The sequence below is a fragment of the Myotis yumanensis genome, unplaced genomic scaffold, assembly GCF_028538775.1.
Source record: "Myotis yumanensis isolate MYYU_CA2020_CCGP unplaced genomic scaffold, mMyoYum1.0.hap1 SCAF_22, whole genome shotgun sequence".
Classification (NCBI taxonomy): Eukaryota; Metazoa; Chordata; class Mammalia; order Chiroptera; family Vespertilionidae; genus Myotis; species Myotis yumanensis.
In genome coordinates this window covers 6,903,717-6,921,209 of record NW_027223773.1, presented here as the reverse complement: position 1 = coordinate 6,921,209, position 17,493 = coordinate 6,903,717, and the positions used below count along the sequence as shown (strand labels likewise).

The window sequence follows — 17,493 nt, the reverse complement described above, 5'->3', positions numbered from 1 at the left end:
TTTTTCAAAAATGTCAAAAAATAACGCATTTATAGTAACATTTGTAAGCAAATATTCACAAAACTCTATCAAAAGTAGTCATGTGGAATTGGACATGCCAGAATTCTTCAAGTAGGTAACTGGTTAGGCAAGTGTCAGTGGCTGTGAGTGTCCCCTAAGGCCAAGTCTCTCTAGACATCTGTCTTCATAAAACATAGAAAACATTTGATTTCATTCCTCCGCTGTGCCCACCCCCTCGTCTATGGGTTGGGAATCCACGGACTATAAGCCATGTCCCATATGGATTAGCCAAGACACCACCAGGGCGAGCAGGAAGCTGTGTCTGAGGAAGCCGCTCCAGTTTGCTGGTGAAAGAGCAGGAAATAGAAATTGGCTGTGGTGCACCCTCCACGGTCCATGTCACTAAAAATGTCAAGTGAGCAAGTGGCGATGGAGGGGTGGGGATAACCACCAGGAACCCTAAACAGCAGATTGTCACAAGTGTTTATCAAATAGCCTCTGGGGAGATCCTGGGATTCTAACCAATCAATCTGTCAGGGACCTCATTGATCACCAAAGCTCACAGGCTGGTGTAGAAACCCCTCCTTCCTTAACGTGACTCTTCTTGGAGCTCCTCCGGCCTGAGAGGAATTGCATGTGCAGGAGGAGATGGTGGGGCTGAGGATAGGGGTGACCCCTGAGAAGGCCCATCCTCGAGCTATTCTGCTTCCTTGCTCATTCCCTCTGCATCACGATGAGAATAGAGAACATTTCACCTCCTCACCCGTCTTCCCTATAAAAATGTGTATTTCCACTTATGTGACCAGTTACCAGAGGTAAGAGATGCTTGATCTGGAGCTGAGGAAAGGAGGAGGAAACGACACACGTCCCAAGATGAGTTTCATTTATATAATGAAAATAAACCTTTACACAAATCAACAGAAACACACCCAGTTGTTGTTTTTTGCGAAAAATATTTTTAAATAAATTTTTGTCTTTTTTTTAACATTCTGATATACATATGTAACAAGGTTTATGGCACTGTAACCAGAATCAAATCCAAAAAAAAAAAATTAAAGGAAAAAGGTGGGAAGGAAAAGTAATCGGTTTCATTGAATTCTCTTGACTCTCCACGCTGGCAAATTTGCATTATTTGCCTAGCATCTGGCTGCCCGCTCTAACTCGCTTGCACACTCAAAACACCCTAGTATTGCACAGTGAAGGCATATGGTAGAATGGTCAGTTCCTTGCTAGTTCAAAAAAAAATCTCTTAAACCCAGAAAGGGGAAAAATATAATAATCCAGAGTATGAAACACACAAAATCAACAGTATCTTTGTCTCTTTCAGGAACGTGAAGGGTCCGGAGACCACTTACGCTGCCCTGATTGCACTCGGCACCAGTGAGCAGGTCGGCGCTTGGTGGGGTGGGTCTGTTTTCTACGTGAATGGCCCGGCAGATCCAGGTCTTCATAACCCAATGTCTTTTCTACTGTCTTTTGGTTCTTTTTAAAATTGGTACAAAGTGTATATTCGGTCTATGAACCTGCACAGACTATATAATCATAAACTCTACAAATAGCTTCAAAGGAAAGGGGGAAAAAATAAGTTTTATTACGTGTTTATTGTTGGCTTGAAAAAAAAAAACCAAAACAAAAAACCCACTTCCTTAGCCAGAGTTGAGAGATCCTTATAATAATCTTCCTTATCAGCTCCTGGGAAGTAAATCTCAATGGGCACCAAAAGTTAAATTCTTCTCACACTGGTTAAAAATAAAAAGATTTTAAACGAGTTTGTTTCCGTTCACAAACCTTACCCCCAGCTTAAAAAAAAAAAAAAAAAAACAGGAAAGAAAAAGCAAAGAAATAATCCGCTCTCCTTTCTCTCTGTCTCCTAACAGAGACCAGTGACCCTGACCGTCCCGCCTGCTGTCACACCACCGTCTCCACGCCCATCAGCTTTGGTGTTAGGATTCTCGGTGTCACCCCGTTGTTCAGGTCTTCCTCGAACTCCAGCAGCTGCCCCATGAAGTTGAGGTTTGGGGAAATAATTGGTCGTTTGCCTTTGACGAATTTATAAGCATCAGTCATGGTCATCCGCGTGTGCTTCATCAAGTAGGCGATGACGATGGTGGCCGAGCGGGACACCCCGGCTTGGCAGTGGATCAGGAGCCCCTTCCCACACTGGTGCGCTTCCTCTGGAGAAGGGAGAACGGCAAGAGGTGAAGGCAAGGACACAGGCAGACGGTAAGCGAATTCACTTTCCTCTGGACTTGACCAGGCCATATTTTGTTGAGGAAGAATAAACTAAAATGGTTTTAAACCCAAGTATAATTTGCTAGCTCACTGTGTATGTACACTGAGTGGCCAGATGATGATGACCACCCCATCAGCACAATGAAGTGAATTAGTTATGCAAATAATAATAATAATAAAACCCTGAGAGTATTTGCTTAGGAAGTTTTCAAAATTCAGTATTTTGGGAAGTGTCAATGAAGTACCAATGGGGTGGTCTAATCATCTGGCCACTCAGTGTATATGTCACAACCTCCAGAATGGACTAAAAGCAATCGCTGCATAAACAAGAAGCTACATTCCTGCATTTAAAGAGAAGAGCAGGTGAAGGAATTATTCATAGTAACAGGGTACATCACAGGTGATGGCTTTGACTGACGAGAGGGCCACAACAGTTAATTTCCATGTGAAGCAAGCTACCAAGTAGACCTTCCTGATCCAGGACCTAATTCCAATTGCCAGACTGTGTGACTTGTCAAAACTAGAGTCATTAAAGCCTCTCCTGCCTCGGGGAGAGAGGAAAAACCAGTTCTTTATGCCACTGGTCGGCAAACTGCGGCTCCCGAGCCACATGTGGCTCTTGGGTCCCTTGGGTGTGGCTCTTCCACAAAATACCGAGTTCTGCAGATGGGCCATGAAGTTTCAATTGCACTGTACGTGTGCACCTGCACTTTATATGTTTCAGAGACATTAAAAAGCCCAGAGCAGCTTGTGGGCACTGCCTAACGGGTTCCTCAGGATGTGTCTAGACTAAAGGGCATCCCCAAGAAAGTGTCCCCGAAGGGACACCAGTTATCAGCGGTTCTCAACCTGTGGGTCGCGACCCCTCTGGCGGTCGAACGACCCTTTCACAGGGGTCGCCTAAAACCATCCTGCATATCAGATATTTACATGACGATTCATAACAGTAGCAACATTACAGTTATGAAGTAGCAACGAAAATAACGTTATGGTTGGGTCACAACATGAGGAACTGTATTTAAAGGGCCAGAAGGTTGAGAACTACTGAGTTAGATGAAGAGCAGGAAAGGACAACAGGGTAAGGAGAGTCGTGATTTAACGTACAACTACCAAGAAAAGCATCCTGTAAATTTCCATCTTAAACATCTACAGATCAGGCTTAATTCTCACAGAAGTATTTCAAGAAAGTATCTCCCTCTTTTAATGTCTTCTTTTTGGCACATACTAGGTATCAGCCGCCCCACCAAGACTAGGGTGCACGGCGGTAAGAAGATGAGCTACAAAGCGCTGCTTTGACCACTGGTTCCACTAAACCAGGGGTCCTCAAACTGTTTAAACAGGGGGCCAGTTCACTGTCCCTCAGACCGTTGGAGGGCCGGACTATAGTTTAAAAAAAAACTATGAACAAATTCCTATGCACACTGCACAGATCTTATTTTGAAGTGAAAAAACAAAACGGGAACAAATATAATATTTGTATTTGCATGTGGCCCGCGGGCCATAGTTTGAGGACCCCTGCACTAAACATTAGGTGAGTGATCTTGAGACTCAATCCCTCTGAACCATGGGAATAATGCCTACGAACCAGTCTCGGTGAACATGGGTATAATGTCACCCAACTCAGAAATAAACTGGCATAAACCCTAAACCGAGACTCTTTTTAGTTTCTATTGGACTCTGTGAGTGTTACTGTGTTTATAAAACTTGCTGTGTTTTTCCTAGATCAAGACGACAGGACTTCAGTTTACCCAACAATATGACAATGAAAACACAATCGTGCTACGCAGGCTGGGGTACGGAACTGTTTTCCAGGTGAAATGCTGTTTGCTACGTGTTTGTTTTTCCTTCTACAAAAGCAGGTAAGTGAACGCCCTACAAGAACGTAGGGTGCTTTGATTGCAGTCCTCTTAGAGGAAGCACATTGCATGCTACTCACTAAAGGAACACAATTTCCCAACTTCCCTCAACTGGAATTAAGTCAGAAAAATTGCAGCCGTAACATCATGTACCAACCAGAAAGTTCCTCATCTGCCTGATAACAACAACTATTTCTTCCTCCGGGCTCAAGGTCTGGCTCAGATGTTGGTAATAAAGAAGGTAAGGTCCCTTGGCACCACGTGTTACCGGGCGGGAACGAACAGAGCATGGTAAACACTGGCCCAGCTTATTGTAGAAAAGGCCCCGAGTTCTGGTCCCTTCACTGACACTAAACCTCCGATGACCCTGGAGAAGTCATTTAGCTTTTCTGAGTTCGGTGCCCACTTAATTTCCTTCCAGGCGGGATACTCCGTGGTCCTGCATTGAAGGCACTTTAGCAAGGAAAACAGCGGGGCAGTGAGCTGGGCAGTGGCCAGAGCTGTCAACTCTCCAGCGAGTCCACCAGACCCAATTGGCTGTTGAGCCCAAGGCATTTTTCTAACGGAGGGGCACCTGACATGAGAGCATTCTTCCCGGGACACAGGCCAGTAACAAGCTGCTGCCATATTTAGGAAAAGCACAGGGTCACCCTTTTGTGGCGATCAAGGTCAGAGTCACTGGATCTGCTAGATGCCAGGTGTTCCCCAAATGATCATTTGAACGTTACCACAGTCTGAGGCTATAGAGGCAGCAAAAACTAAAGGTAGAATTAGGGCTAGGCTGGCCATCGCTTCCTTTTGGAGATCAAGGCCTGCTGTTACTAGAATTTTCCTCAGGCTGTACACCTTGATCTTCCTACTTCAGTGAGTCTGGGGTGAACCGTCTAAGGCAGTGGTTCTCAACCTTCTGGCCCTTTAAAGACAGTTCCTCATGTTGTGACCCAACCATAATGTTATTTTCGTTGCTACTTACTAACTGTAATGTTGCTACTGTTATGAATCATAATGTAAATATCTGATATGCAGGATGGCCTTAGGCGACCCCTGTGAAAGGGTTGTTTGACTGCCATAGGGGTTGAGAACCACTGGTCTAAGGAAATCAAGTACCATCTCACCAATACTCACAGTCATGCCCTTTGCTACCCGATGTTTCAGACGAAGCAGGGAGAGGGAAAAACACTCCCCGCCTCCAGTCCTCTCTCTTCTCTGCACGGATGTAATGGGAAAGATGTTGGCCATGGCATTGCCTCCCCTCATGTAAAGAGGCTGCAAGTCCACTGAACTCAAGGTAAGGGGGGCCTGGGTGAGTCTAGTCACTATGTTTTATTTCCTGCAAGGTGCCGAGGTAGACCAGAAAGCCACAGCACCAGCTCTGGTATCTACTGTCCTGCCTTCTACCCATTCTTTTATAGAAATTATACTCTGGAACGCATCACGGCTAACCCCTGCCACTTTCTCACTGAGAAGTTGAGGGTTTCCAGCGGAACACCTCCCAGGCAAGTGGAATTCCTGCCCTTTTCTATTCATCCTGATGGACCCAGTACACTCGGTGGGTTAGGACCTGGTTCAGATATTAGTAATAAAGAATGTAAGGTCCCTCGGCACCACGCCAGGCAGCAGAGCCCCAAAACCACACCGAGCAGCTTTCCTTTAACACCCTGACATTCATCTTGAACTTGACATCAAAGGAAAAGCTGGAGGGGAAAGGAAGGCGGAAGAGGCGAGCTCCCGGGGGAGGTAGTTACCAATGAACTCGAAAGCCTCTTCAAAGTACTGCCGCAGGTTCTGCTTGTTGCTGTCGGTTGCCGGCAGCCGCTTGTAGAACAGGCCTTTCTCGTAGTGGTAGAGGGGCAGGTGCGTGGTGACGTTGATGACGTAGCCGATGTTCAGCCGCTGCATGGCGTCCAGGTCTTGAGCGTCCTGCTCGTTGCCAAGGAACAGGAAGGGCAGGATGGGCGTCAGCTCCGCGTTCTCGATGTCGGGGGTGGTGGGGATGCACTGAGGTAGCACTGAGGCCGCGGAGGCGCCGCCCCCCACCTCCCGGCACTCTTGGAGCTGGAGGGAGTTGTCACAGAGGTTTTCATGGTTCTGCTTAAAACTGCTGAGTCCACCTAGAACGCAAACACAGCGAGAATGACACCCCCAGGCCTTCAAATGGGCAGCAGCCACCTTCCCGGTAGGAAGGAGTGGGTGGTTTGTTGTTGCTATTGTTTTGTTTTTATAATATGTTTTTATTAATTTTACAGAGAGAGGAAGGGAGACATAGAAACATCGATGAGAGAGAAAGATCAGCATTGATCGGCTGCCTCCTGCACACCCCTCACCAATGGGGAACAAGCCCACAACTTGGGCCTGTGCCCTGACCGGGAATCAAACCAGTGACCTCCAGTGACTTCCTGGTTCGTGGGTCGATGCTCAACCACTGAGCCACACCGCCCAGGCAGGAGCATGCGGTTTTTGCAGATGTATATATATTTTATAAAATAAAATTTAAGCCCTGGCCGGTGTGACTCAGTGGATAGAGCGTCGGCCTGTGGACTGAAGGGTCCCAGGTTCGATTCTGGTCAAGGGCACATGCTTGGGTTGCAGGCTTGATCCCCAGTGCGGGGCATGCAGGAGGCAGCCGAGCAATGATTCTTTCTCATCATTGATGTTTCTCTCTTCCTCTCTGAAATCAATAAAAATAAAAAATATATTAGAAAAATGAATTTTTTTTAAAAGTCCATTTGGAGACTCAGGACAGGCTTTGGAGGCTGTCACTGCGCGTGGTACTAGAAATGTGCTTTTTATACAAACTGGGGCATGTTCCCCTTTAAAGAGCGCCCCGCAGCACCCGGCCATCCCCCCGGCAGCTAATTGCTCCTGCCGCCCGTAGCATGTGCTCGGTGGCCTACATAGACCCGTGCACCTTGGGAGCTGACGGAGGCACAGCGCGATGACCGCGGGCAAGGAACCTCTGCCAGCATCTCGGCACCGCGACTGGCACCCGTGGTAAGCTCACCTCACCCACAGTGACAGCTTCCCTCCCGACCCAGCACCGTGGCCATGAGCGGGGACCTGGGAAGAACCCGCTGACCTTGGCTCTCATCCCAGTCCCGCCCCTTCCTGGTCCTGTCGCTTGCTGCAGTTCATTTCTCTGAGCCTCAGTTCCCCTACCTGTGCAGCGAGGGCCAGGGCATCTACCCCGTGGTGTGAGCGGGAGCCTGGAGTGAATGAACACGTGTGAAGTACTCGGCACGCTGCCTGGCTCTCGGTAGCACTCAGCAGGGGTTTGCTACTTCCATGAGAATTATTTCTACGATTGCCCAGGCAGCAGAGAAATGTTTGGAAAAGACAAAAACACAGGGAGGGGAGTTTTCCTTCTCTCTTTTTTGATATTTTCCATGTATTTCACTGACCGTTTTCAATCCCAATTTCCAGCAGGAGGCAGTGTGGGAGCAGCCCGGATCCTTGCGCCCACTTTTCCATCAGGAAACCTCTAACACAAGCATGTCAAACTCACGGCCCACAACGAATATCTTTGCGGCCCAGCCAATATAACGGTATGTAAGAAACATTTTAATAAAAAATGTCTTAATTATTAATAACAAACTACAACGTTCGCTAATGACTGATTACTATAATTGTGTAGCATTCATTTCCCTTAAGCGCAGGCGCACCATTTCTCTCCACTAACACTAGCAGCCAATATTTTAGCAGCCGATGGCCACGTCCTTAGTCTTGGACTGGCTTGTTTGGTGTACAGAATGGGAAATATTTTGCTTTTGGAGAACAGGAAAAATAGGTTTGTCTGCATTATGCTTATTAATTTGTGCAGTTATTCAGTGTCTGGTAAGTTAACGTTCAAGAAAAAATATTTTTATTAAAATGTTCTATTTTATGTTAACGATGACTCATTTATTTTAGCCCTTTTGTGCAGTTATTCAGTGTCTGGTAAGTTAACATTCAAGAAAAAATATTTTTATTAAAATGTTCTATTTTATGTTAACAATGACTCATTTATTTCAGCCCTTTGTATTTGGCATGTCTCTATCGAAATAAACATACATTTCTATGAAAATTGAAGCTTTTTTTTTTGCGGCCCACATATGCTTACACCTTATTTGGCCCGTGTCAGCCTTTGAATTTGACATGCTTGATGTGCACCTTTAGCTAGCTTACAGCTCTGTCCTGCCTCCTAAATGTTCTGGGTCTCGTGTAAAAAGCTGAAAAGTGTACCAGTTTCTCCATTTTCAAAATGCAGGCCTGCCCCTCAACCGCAGGAGCATTACCCATGAGAATGTAGCTGAAGGAAATCAGCTGCATATGTAAGATGTTTACTACGGCATTGTCTATTTTATAGAAAAGGCCAAGATTAAAACAATTTTAAGGGAAGAGTTAATATAATCACCCAATGAAATGCTATGTAGCCACTCAAGGTTGTGAAAAAAGAGGAAAACAAAGAATGTTTGTTTGATATTAAATGAAAAAAAGGCAATTCAAAAACATCCACCATAATAGTGATCAAAAGTTGAAGGACTATGCAAAAAAAAAAAAAAAAGAATACTTGTTTAAGCAAACTATGATCCAGAAATTTCCTAACTTAAAGTTTCCTTTCATATTTGTTAGTTGTATCACACATGTGGATAAGCCCAAACGATTATCATGAGGGTCATATTATACAATATACAAGGAAGGGCTATAGCACCAAATCAGCTCTAATTCAAATCAAACAGAAACAGATGCACTCTGGCCTTTCCTTTGCAAAGAGGGAAATCTCCAATAAGCTGAAAGCTACCCAAACACAGCCTCTCCCCGCTCGGTAGGGGCTTTACGGGAGCCTCCCTGGTTTCAGGAGGTAAAACAGGAAACCAGAGCGCGAACAGGATAGGGCTGTGGTCAAACAAGGACAGGAAGTCTATCTGTCCACTGGCCTCCGAGCCTCCCGTATGTCCTTCAAGGCTCATCTTTAGCAACCACAGCAGGAAGCTCCAGACTGTAACGGGGATCCAGTGTCGGGGCTGCTCACAGCCAGCGCACGGGGACTTGGCCATGTACACCAGGGAGGTCACATGTGACGGTCTGGCAATGACCCCAAGCATATGCCGAGGGGTCATATTAGGATCACTTCACTCCTCTGTCAGGGTCAAACCTCGCTCTTCTTTTTGCAAAGAAAAGCGAGAGCTATCACTTCACTTTAATTGATTTTGAGAATTAAACGCTGCCCTTACATATTATTATTCTGCTATGAAATCATGGGGGGGTGGTTATCTGGGCTCAAAGAGATCATTTTTAAAGTAGACGGAAGGAATGGAAAACCCGAAACACTCCACTAGTGAAAGCATTTAAAGACACTGAAATTACCCACTGCCCCCTCACCAGCTCCACAAAAGACACTGAAAGGATATTTAAAACCTGCCCAGCTCTGGCCCCTACCAAGTCCAAGTAGACAGTTCCACACTGATTCCGGGATGGGAACCTCACTTTTTTTCCCCCCAAAGAAAAAGGCAGTTGTTACACTTTTCCATAAACAATGAGAGGAAAGAACAACTAAATCGAATTCAAAAGTTTCTAAGGGGGTAGGGGGAGAAAACCAGAACGCTCTCGTCTTACGTAGGGTACTCAAGCTGTAATTTGTCTCAAAAGCAGCTGGTTAAAAAAAATGCGCACCAGCAAACCCCCCACGCAGAAGAAAGCAGCCCGGAGCTTTTTAAAATTCTGTCTTTACACCTCCTTTCCCAATGACATCAGCTGGGGGCTCCCCACCTGCCCAGTTGCCATAGCAGTTACACAAAGACATACAATGACATCAGTTGGCATGATATCAACTCTTTGAGTGCAAACAATACAAGAAGGAGGACTTTGTTTAAGGCCTTTGGTGCAACTGTGGTCTGGGGAGGCAGTGATGTAATATGCTAACAGGTGGCATAGGCCTTCCATGTGCCTAATGGGGGGCGGGGAGACGAAGGGGAAGGGAGGAGAGAATTCGAGACAGGCAGAGAGATCCGAATCACAGGGGGGCTCACGTGCAAAATTCTGGGCATGTTGTATGTTTAAGCCATGTGGGGACCGGCTCGGGGAACATGTGGAGACAGAGTGGACAGAGAAGGAAAGAATGGAGTTCAAAGGTATTCGCTGCAGAAGAAAATTCTCACTGAAAGGAGGGAATAAATTGTCTCCCGTCCGAGTGCTAGTCTGATGATCAGCTCGGGCAAGAGTTCCCATGAAGGGCTGTCCCCGGGACGGTGCTTAAAGCAAAAGGAACCAGTGGGATGGCTGTGGTGGTTTTAGAGCGATGTCTGTAGGGACCAGAGCTGTCTTCCCTTGGGAGGTGGAATTAGAAGCTGGGGAGGAGGGAAGGAAAGGAGTGAGGCTAACGAGGTTTGCTCTTCCAAACCCTCTCCCCTACCTGACCCCATCCTATCCCCCAGAGGCCCAGCTGACCGCCCCCATTCTGTGGAGCTGTGATGATTGCATAGTCAGCGAGGAGCTGGGTCATTTCACACTTGTTCTTGCTAAATGAGAACATTACAACATGATAAGCGACACTGAAGCAGAGGCGGTGCGGCTGGTGGGTAGGTGCGGGGGTTAGAGGCAGACAGGCCAGGCTGCGACTGTGATTCTGCCTCAGAGGAGCTGTGAGGCCTGGTGCAATCACTTTCCCGCATTAGGTCTCAGTTTACTGCTCTGTAGAATGGGTGTATTATCATCTACCCACGGAGCCTGGTACCGGAAGCCCAATTAAATCTGTTGCTATGTCACCAGGCGCTGGATAAGTTAGGTCTTATTACCCCAATGTCACCAGTCGCCCCACCTCCCTCCCGTTCACCCATGCGCACCGAAGTCCCGAGGGCCCCACTGCGGGCAGCGATGCTGAGGCCAGGCTGCCTGGGCTGCATCCCGAACACTAGCCACGCCATCACCTGCACAGGCTTCTCACCTCTCGGTGCCTCAGTTTCCCCACCTGGGGAACAGGGATGACAGCAGCACCTGGCTCCCCACTACCGTTTGGTTAGTAAGTAGCAAGTCCTTCGAAACCATCGCTAGCACATATTTAAAGCACATGTTTTTGCAATACTTGGGGAAACTACCCTTTTAAAGATCTAAAAAAGACTGCTTCATATAAAGACTGAATAAGAAGTAAGCCAATGTCTAGAGATTTTGCTCTGAAAATTGTATCCAAAAGAAAGCAGGAACCAAAGCTTAAAGGACACGCTCCTACAGGAAGCAGCAGCTCCCTGTTCCTCAGTGCATGCGCCGCACTTCGCCAGGCAGAGCATCCCGAGCGAGGCTGCGCACGTCTGGGTTCCAGGCTTTTCCAGTGGAGGGAGGACTGAGGGTTTCATCTCACTCTTTAATCTTTTTTAAATTCCCCAATTACCATTCACAATCATTGCTCTGTAGTATTAGTTGCAGGTTACAGCATAGTGGTTAGACAATCATATAGGACTTTTAAAAAAAATATATTGATTTCAGAGAGGAAGGGAGAAGGAGAGGGAGAGAGATGGAAACATCAATGATGAGAGAGAATCGCTGACCAGCTGCCTCCCACATGCCCTGCACTAGGGATCGAGCCCGAAACCCAGGCATGTGCCCTGGCCGGGAATCGAACCATGACCTCCTGGTTCATAGGCTGATGCTCAACCACTGAGCCACGCCGGCCGGGCAGACTGAGTGTCTTAAACGACACTGCTCCCCTCTCTCCCCATCCTCCGAGTCCTCGCCAGGCTGACCACGCTGGGCACCAACTGTGTGTAGTGACCGGAGCAAATAGTTTCCAGGCCCGAGCAGCAGCACTGGGCGACGCATTTCCAACCCTTATCTCAAAACTAGCTACTCTGTCAAAACGAGTTTGGGCAGCACGTGGATGCTGAGTGGCAAGGAAGAACACCCAGCCCCCCAAAGAGACATACACACCCAGCCCCTAAAGAGACACACACACCCAGCCCCTATAGACACACACACCCAGTCCCTATAGACACACACCCAAGCCCTATAGAGACACACACACCCAGCCCCTATAGACACACACCCAAGCCCTATAGAGACACACACACCCAGCCATACAGAGACACACACCCAGCCCCTACAGAGACACACCCACCCAGCCCCTACAGAGACACACACCCAGCCCCTACAGAGACACACACACCCAGCCCCTATAGAGACACACACACCCAGCCCCTATAGACACACACACCCAGTCCCTATAGACACACACCCAAGCCCTATAGAGACACACACACCCAGCCCCTATAGACACACACCCAAGCCCTATAGAGACACACACACCCAGCCATACAGAGACACACACCCAGCCCCTACAGAGACACACCCACCCAGCCCCTACAGAGACACACACCCAGCCCCTACAGAGACACACACACCCAGCCCCTACAGAGACACACACACCCAGCCCCTACAGAGACACACACACCCAGCCCCTACAGAGACACACACACCCAGCCCCTACAGAGACACACACCCAGCCCCTACAGAGACACACACCCAGCCCCTACAGAGACCCACACACCCAGCCCCTACAGAGACACACACACCCAGCCCCTACAGAGACACACACCCAGCCCCTACAGAGACACACACACCCAGCCCCTACAGAGACACACACACCCAGCCCCTACAGAGACACACACACCCAGCCCCTACAGAGACACACACACCCAGCCCCTAAAGAGACACACACACCCAGCCCCTAAAGAGAGACACACCCAAGCCCTATAGAGACACACACACCCAGCCATACAGAGACACACACCCAGCCCCTAAAGAGACACACACACCCAGCCCCTAAAGAGACACACACACCCAGCCCCTACAGAGACACACACACCCAGCCCCTACAGAGACACACACACCCAGCCCCTACAGAGACACACACCCAGCCCCTACAGAGACACACACACCCAGCCATACAGAGACACACACACCCAGCCCCTACAGAGACACACACACCCAGCCCCTACAGAGACACACACACCCAGCCCCTACAGAGACACACACACCCAGCCCCTATAGAGACATACACACCCAGCCCCTAAAGAGACACACACATCCAGCCCCTAAAGAGACACACACACCCAGCCCCTACAGAGACCCACACACCCAGCCCCTAAAGAGACACACACACCCAGCCCCTAAAGAGACACACACACCCAGCCCCTATAGACACACACCCAGCCCCTACAGAGACACACACACCCAGCCCCTACAGAGACACACACCCAGCCCCTACAGAGACACACACACCCAGCCCCTACAGAGACACACACACCCAGCCCCTACAGAGACACACACACCCAGCCCCTACAGAGACACACACACCCAGCCCCTAAAGAGACACACACACCCAGCCCCTAAAGAGACACACACACCCAGCCCCTAAAGAGACACACACACCCAGCCCCTATAGACACACACCCAGCCCCTACAGAGACACACACACCCAGCCCCTAAAGAGACACACACATCCAGCCCCTATAGAGACACACCCACCCAGCCCCTAAAGAGACACACACACCCAGCCCCTAAAGAGACACACACCCAACCCCTACAGAGACACACACACCCAGCCCCTACAGAGACCCACACACCCAGCCCCTACAGAGACCCACACACCCAGCCCCTACAGAGACACACACACCCAGCCCCTACAGAGACACACACACCCAGCCCCTACAGAGACACACACACCCAGCCCCTACAGAGACACACACACCCAGCCCCTACAGAGACACACACACCCAGCCCCTACAGAGACACACACACCCAGCCCCTACAGAGACACACACACCCAGCCCCTAAAGAGACACACACACCCAGCCCCTACAGAGACACACACACCCAGCCCCTACAGAGACACACACACCCAGCCCCTACAGAGACACACACACCCAGCCCCTACAGAGACACACACACCCAGCCCCTACAGAGACACACACACCCAGCCCCTAAAGAGACACACACACCCAGCCCCTAAAGAGACACACACACCCAGCCTCTAAAGAGACACACACACCCAGCCCCTATAGAGACACACACACCCAGCCCCTATAGACACACACCCAAGCCCTATAGAGACACACACACCCAGCCATACAGAGACACACATCCAGCCCCTATAGAGACCCACACACCCAGCCCCTACAGAGACACACACACCCAGCCCCTACAGAGACACACACACCCAGCCCCTACAGAGACACACACACCCAGCCCCTACAGAGACACACACACCCAGCCCCTACAGAGGCACACACACCCAGCCCCTACAGAGGCACACACACCCAGCCCCTACAGAGACACACACACCCAGCCCCTACAGAGACACACACACCCAGCCCCTACAGAGACACACACACCCAGCCCCTACAGAGACACACACACCCAGCCCCAATAGAGACACACACACCCAGACCCTACAGAGACACACACACCCAGCCCCTATAGAGACACACACACCCAGCCCCTATAGAGACACACACACCCAGCCCCTACAGAGACACACTCACCCAGCCCCTAAAGAGACACACACACCCAGCCATAAAGAGACACACACACCCAGCCCCTATAGACATATACTAGTACAAGCAATGGGAAAGATTTTAAAGGAAGAAAAATGGGCGCCATGTCAACTGAACCAAAGACAAATGGAAAACCGAAAAGTCATCAGTAAAATGTTGCTTCAACGGCACGAAAGAAAGTCTTTTTTGCATCAAATTGTGACTGGCGATGAGAAGTGGTTTTATTTTGAGAATCCCAAACGCACAAAATCATGGGTTGATCCAGGTCAACCATCAACATCGACTGCAAGGCCAAATCGCTTCGGGAAGAAGACAATGCTTTGCATTTGGAGGGATCAGGAAGGTGTGGTGTATTACGAGCTTCTAAAACCAGGTGAAATAGTTAATACTAATCGCTCCCAACAACAAATAATCAATTTGAACCACGCTTTGATTGTAAAATGACCAGAATGGGCCAGAAGAGACGGCAAAGTAATTTTGCTTCATGATGATGCACCACTGCACACTTCAAAACCAGCTAAAGACACGTTAAAAGATCTTGCCTGGGAAGTATGAACCCACCCGCCATATTCACCAGACCTTGCTCCTTCAGATGACCACTTGTTCCGATCCATGGCACATGCACTTTCTGAGCAGCATTTCAAAACGGACGAAGAAGTGAACAATTGGGTCTCTGAATGGTTTGCCTCAAAACAAGAAAAGTTCTATTGGGACGATATCCACAAGTTACCTGAAAGATGGGGAAATGTGCAGCTAGCGATGGACGTTACTTTGAATAAAGCACTTTTGATGTTTCTCTTGAAATTACCGTGTTTTGTTTGGATTACAAAATCCGCAATATTAACCGGCACACCTTGTACACACCCAGCCCCCTAAAGAGACAGACACACGGAGCCCACGATCGCCTGTGTCCCCGCCCGGAGGTCAGTGGGTGGCAGTCCCCGTGGAGCCCTGGGTCTGGAGGGAAGCCTCTCTGTGTCCATGCGTGTGGCTGTTCTGGCTACTGCGCCCCCGGAGGCAGAAGAGCCCTGTGATGTGATTCGGAAGCAGTGCCCTGGGAGCAGATTAAAGAAACCACAGTCACATGGGGAACCGTGAGAGATTTCCATCTCCCAACGACGACGGGCAGCGCTGTTGCACGCAAGCGGTGTCCAGCAATGTAATGCAAACTCTCCCTGAAGGTCAGCGAGTGGAATTCACACCCAGAGACGTGGCGGGGGACTGAAAGGAAACTTCTAGAAGCTTGCTGCAAGCGTATTGACCACCCCTGTTGGCTGCCTCGTTTTTCTTACTGGGTGACTAGTCTTTTAAGGTAAAGTGGCACTTGGATGACAGCGGTCAAGAACATGGACTCTGGAGCCCGGCTGGTGTGGCTCAGTGGTTGAGCGTCAACCTATGCACCAGGAGGTCACAATTGGATTTCTCTCTCTCTGTCTCTCCCCCTCCCTTCCACTTTCTCAGGATTAAAAACAAACTAAACAACACCCATATATGCCCAAAACTAAAAAACTAAAAAACAGCAGCTTTTGCTCCTTACTAATCCTATATAATAAAAAGGCTAATATGAAAATTGTCCCCTCAACTGGAAATTTGGGAGTTTGGCCAGGGGGTGGGGCCTGCTGGCCAACTGCCCACGGCCCCTCCCCCTGGCCAACCCCGCCCCCAACTGCCCCGATTGGGAGGCAGAGCGGGCGGGCTGGTCGGACCCCACCCATGCACAAATCCGTGCACCGGGCCTCTAGTCTTTGTATAATTTACAATATGGTTTCAACTAGATTTTTGGTTCTGTGTACTTCTACAACTGATTTCATTCATTAACTTGTTCAGGGGGGCTCTTATTTCTTAGGTTTTACAATATATTGCCCCCTGCTTTGATGGATAAAATCTTTGTCACACACCCAATAGAAGTAATTTTACAAAAAATTCCTGCCTAAATAGTTACCTCAAAAAAGTGAACTGAGCAATGATCTCAGAATGGTGACATACAAAAATGACGCTTTAATGACATGCCTTCCAGGGAAAGCTGGCCCCAGCATGCTCCTGTCCAATCTGAAGCCTCTCCCTCTGCCCAGCCCGCCCCTCCCCCGGCAGCTCAGAAGTTGCCTGGGGCGCACACAGGAGCCCACTGCGGAACTGGTGCAGAAAGGCCCGGGGGTTCAATCCCAGCCCGGAAGTGGCTCAGCGGCTCCCAAAGGCAGTGTCTGGGACCCCACGAAGGAGGCGACCCCCAACACCCCTTCCCATCCTCCCGGCCTTAGGGCTGCCACGGGTGACGTGTTCAGGGGACGGCCAGTGTCATTTGCGTGTATTTGACTAACAGGCAGGGTGTTTGGGAGGCTCCTCCGCAAGTATGTAAATCCGGCCTGTGCCTTTAAATCTGTGACCTCATGTATTTACATTAGAACAGAAAGCACTGCCAGAAGCAACAGCTGATGACAGTCGTGTAATTTTCCACCAAGACAACAATCAAGCGGCTTTGTGTGGTTTCCGTGAACAGATGACACTATGTGAGCAGGATTCAAAGGGGAGAATCTCAGAGTCCCCCCCTCCCCCCCCAGGAACTCCCCCAGGTTGTGCAGAAGTCACTGTGCCTTCAAGGAAGAGCCCTCCTGCCCCCCCTCACCAGGCCAGCATGTCCCTCCTGTGTCCCTCCCTCCCTCTCTCCGATCCTAAACCCTTCCCAAGTGTAAGGGAGAAAACAAGACTCGGGAGTTCTGCCTCGAATCCATTTGATGCTTGAACTTCCAATCGAATCCACAGAGAATCTTTTAAACCTATTTTTGAAGGGTCCAGGGTGGTTTGGGAAGAGTGGCCAGGCTCCCTTCCCTTCCCTTCCCTTCCCTTCCCCCAACACACGATTCATGAGGCCTGTGAGTGCAGAAACC

The 17,493-nt window shown here is 49.1% G+C and overlaps 1 protein-coding gene across 4 annotated transcripts in view; it reads right to left on the bottom strand.

Moving 5' to 3' along the window:
• Nucleotides 1-1,569: 1,569 nt before the first annotated feature.
• Nucleotides 1,570-17,493, bottom strand: part of DUSP10 (dual specificity phosphatase 10) — a 112,942-nt gene continuing 97,018 nt past the window's right edge. For all 4 annotated transcript variants that reach the window (XM_070401310.1, XM_070401309.1, XM_070401311.1 and 1 more), the window contains 2 exons: nucleotides 5,834-6,199; nucleotides 1,570-2,174 (listed from right to left, as the gene is read on the bottom strand). In XM_070401310.1, the coding sequence (XP_070257411.1) occupies nucleotides 1,909-2,174; nucleotides 5,834-6,199 (632 nt within the window). In that variant the 3' untranslated portion in view covers nucleotides 1,570-1,908. The remainder of the gene's footprint in view (nucleotides 2,175-5,833; nucleotides 6,200-17,493) is intronic.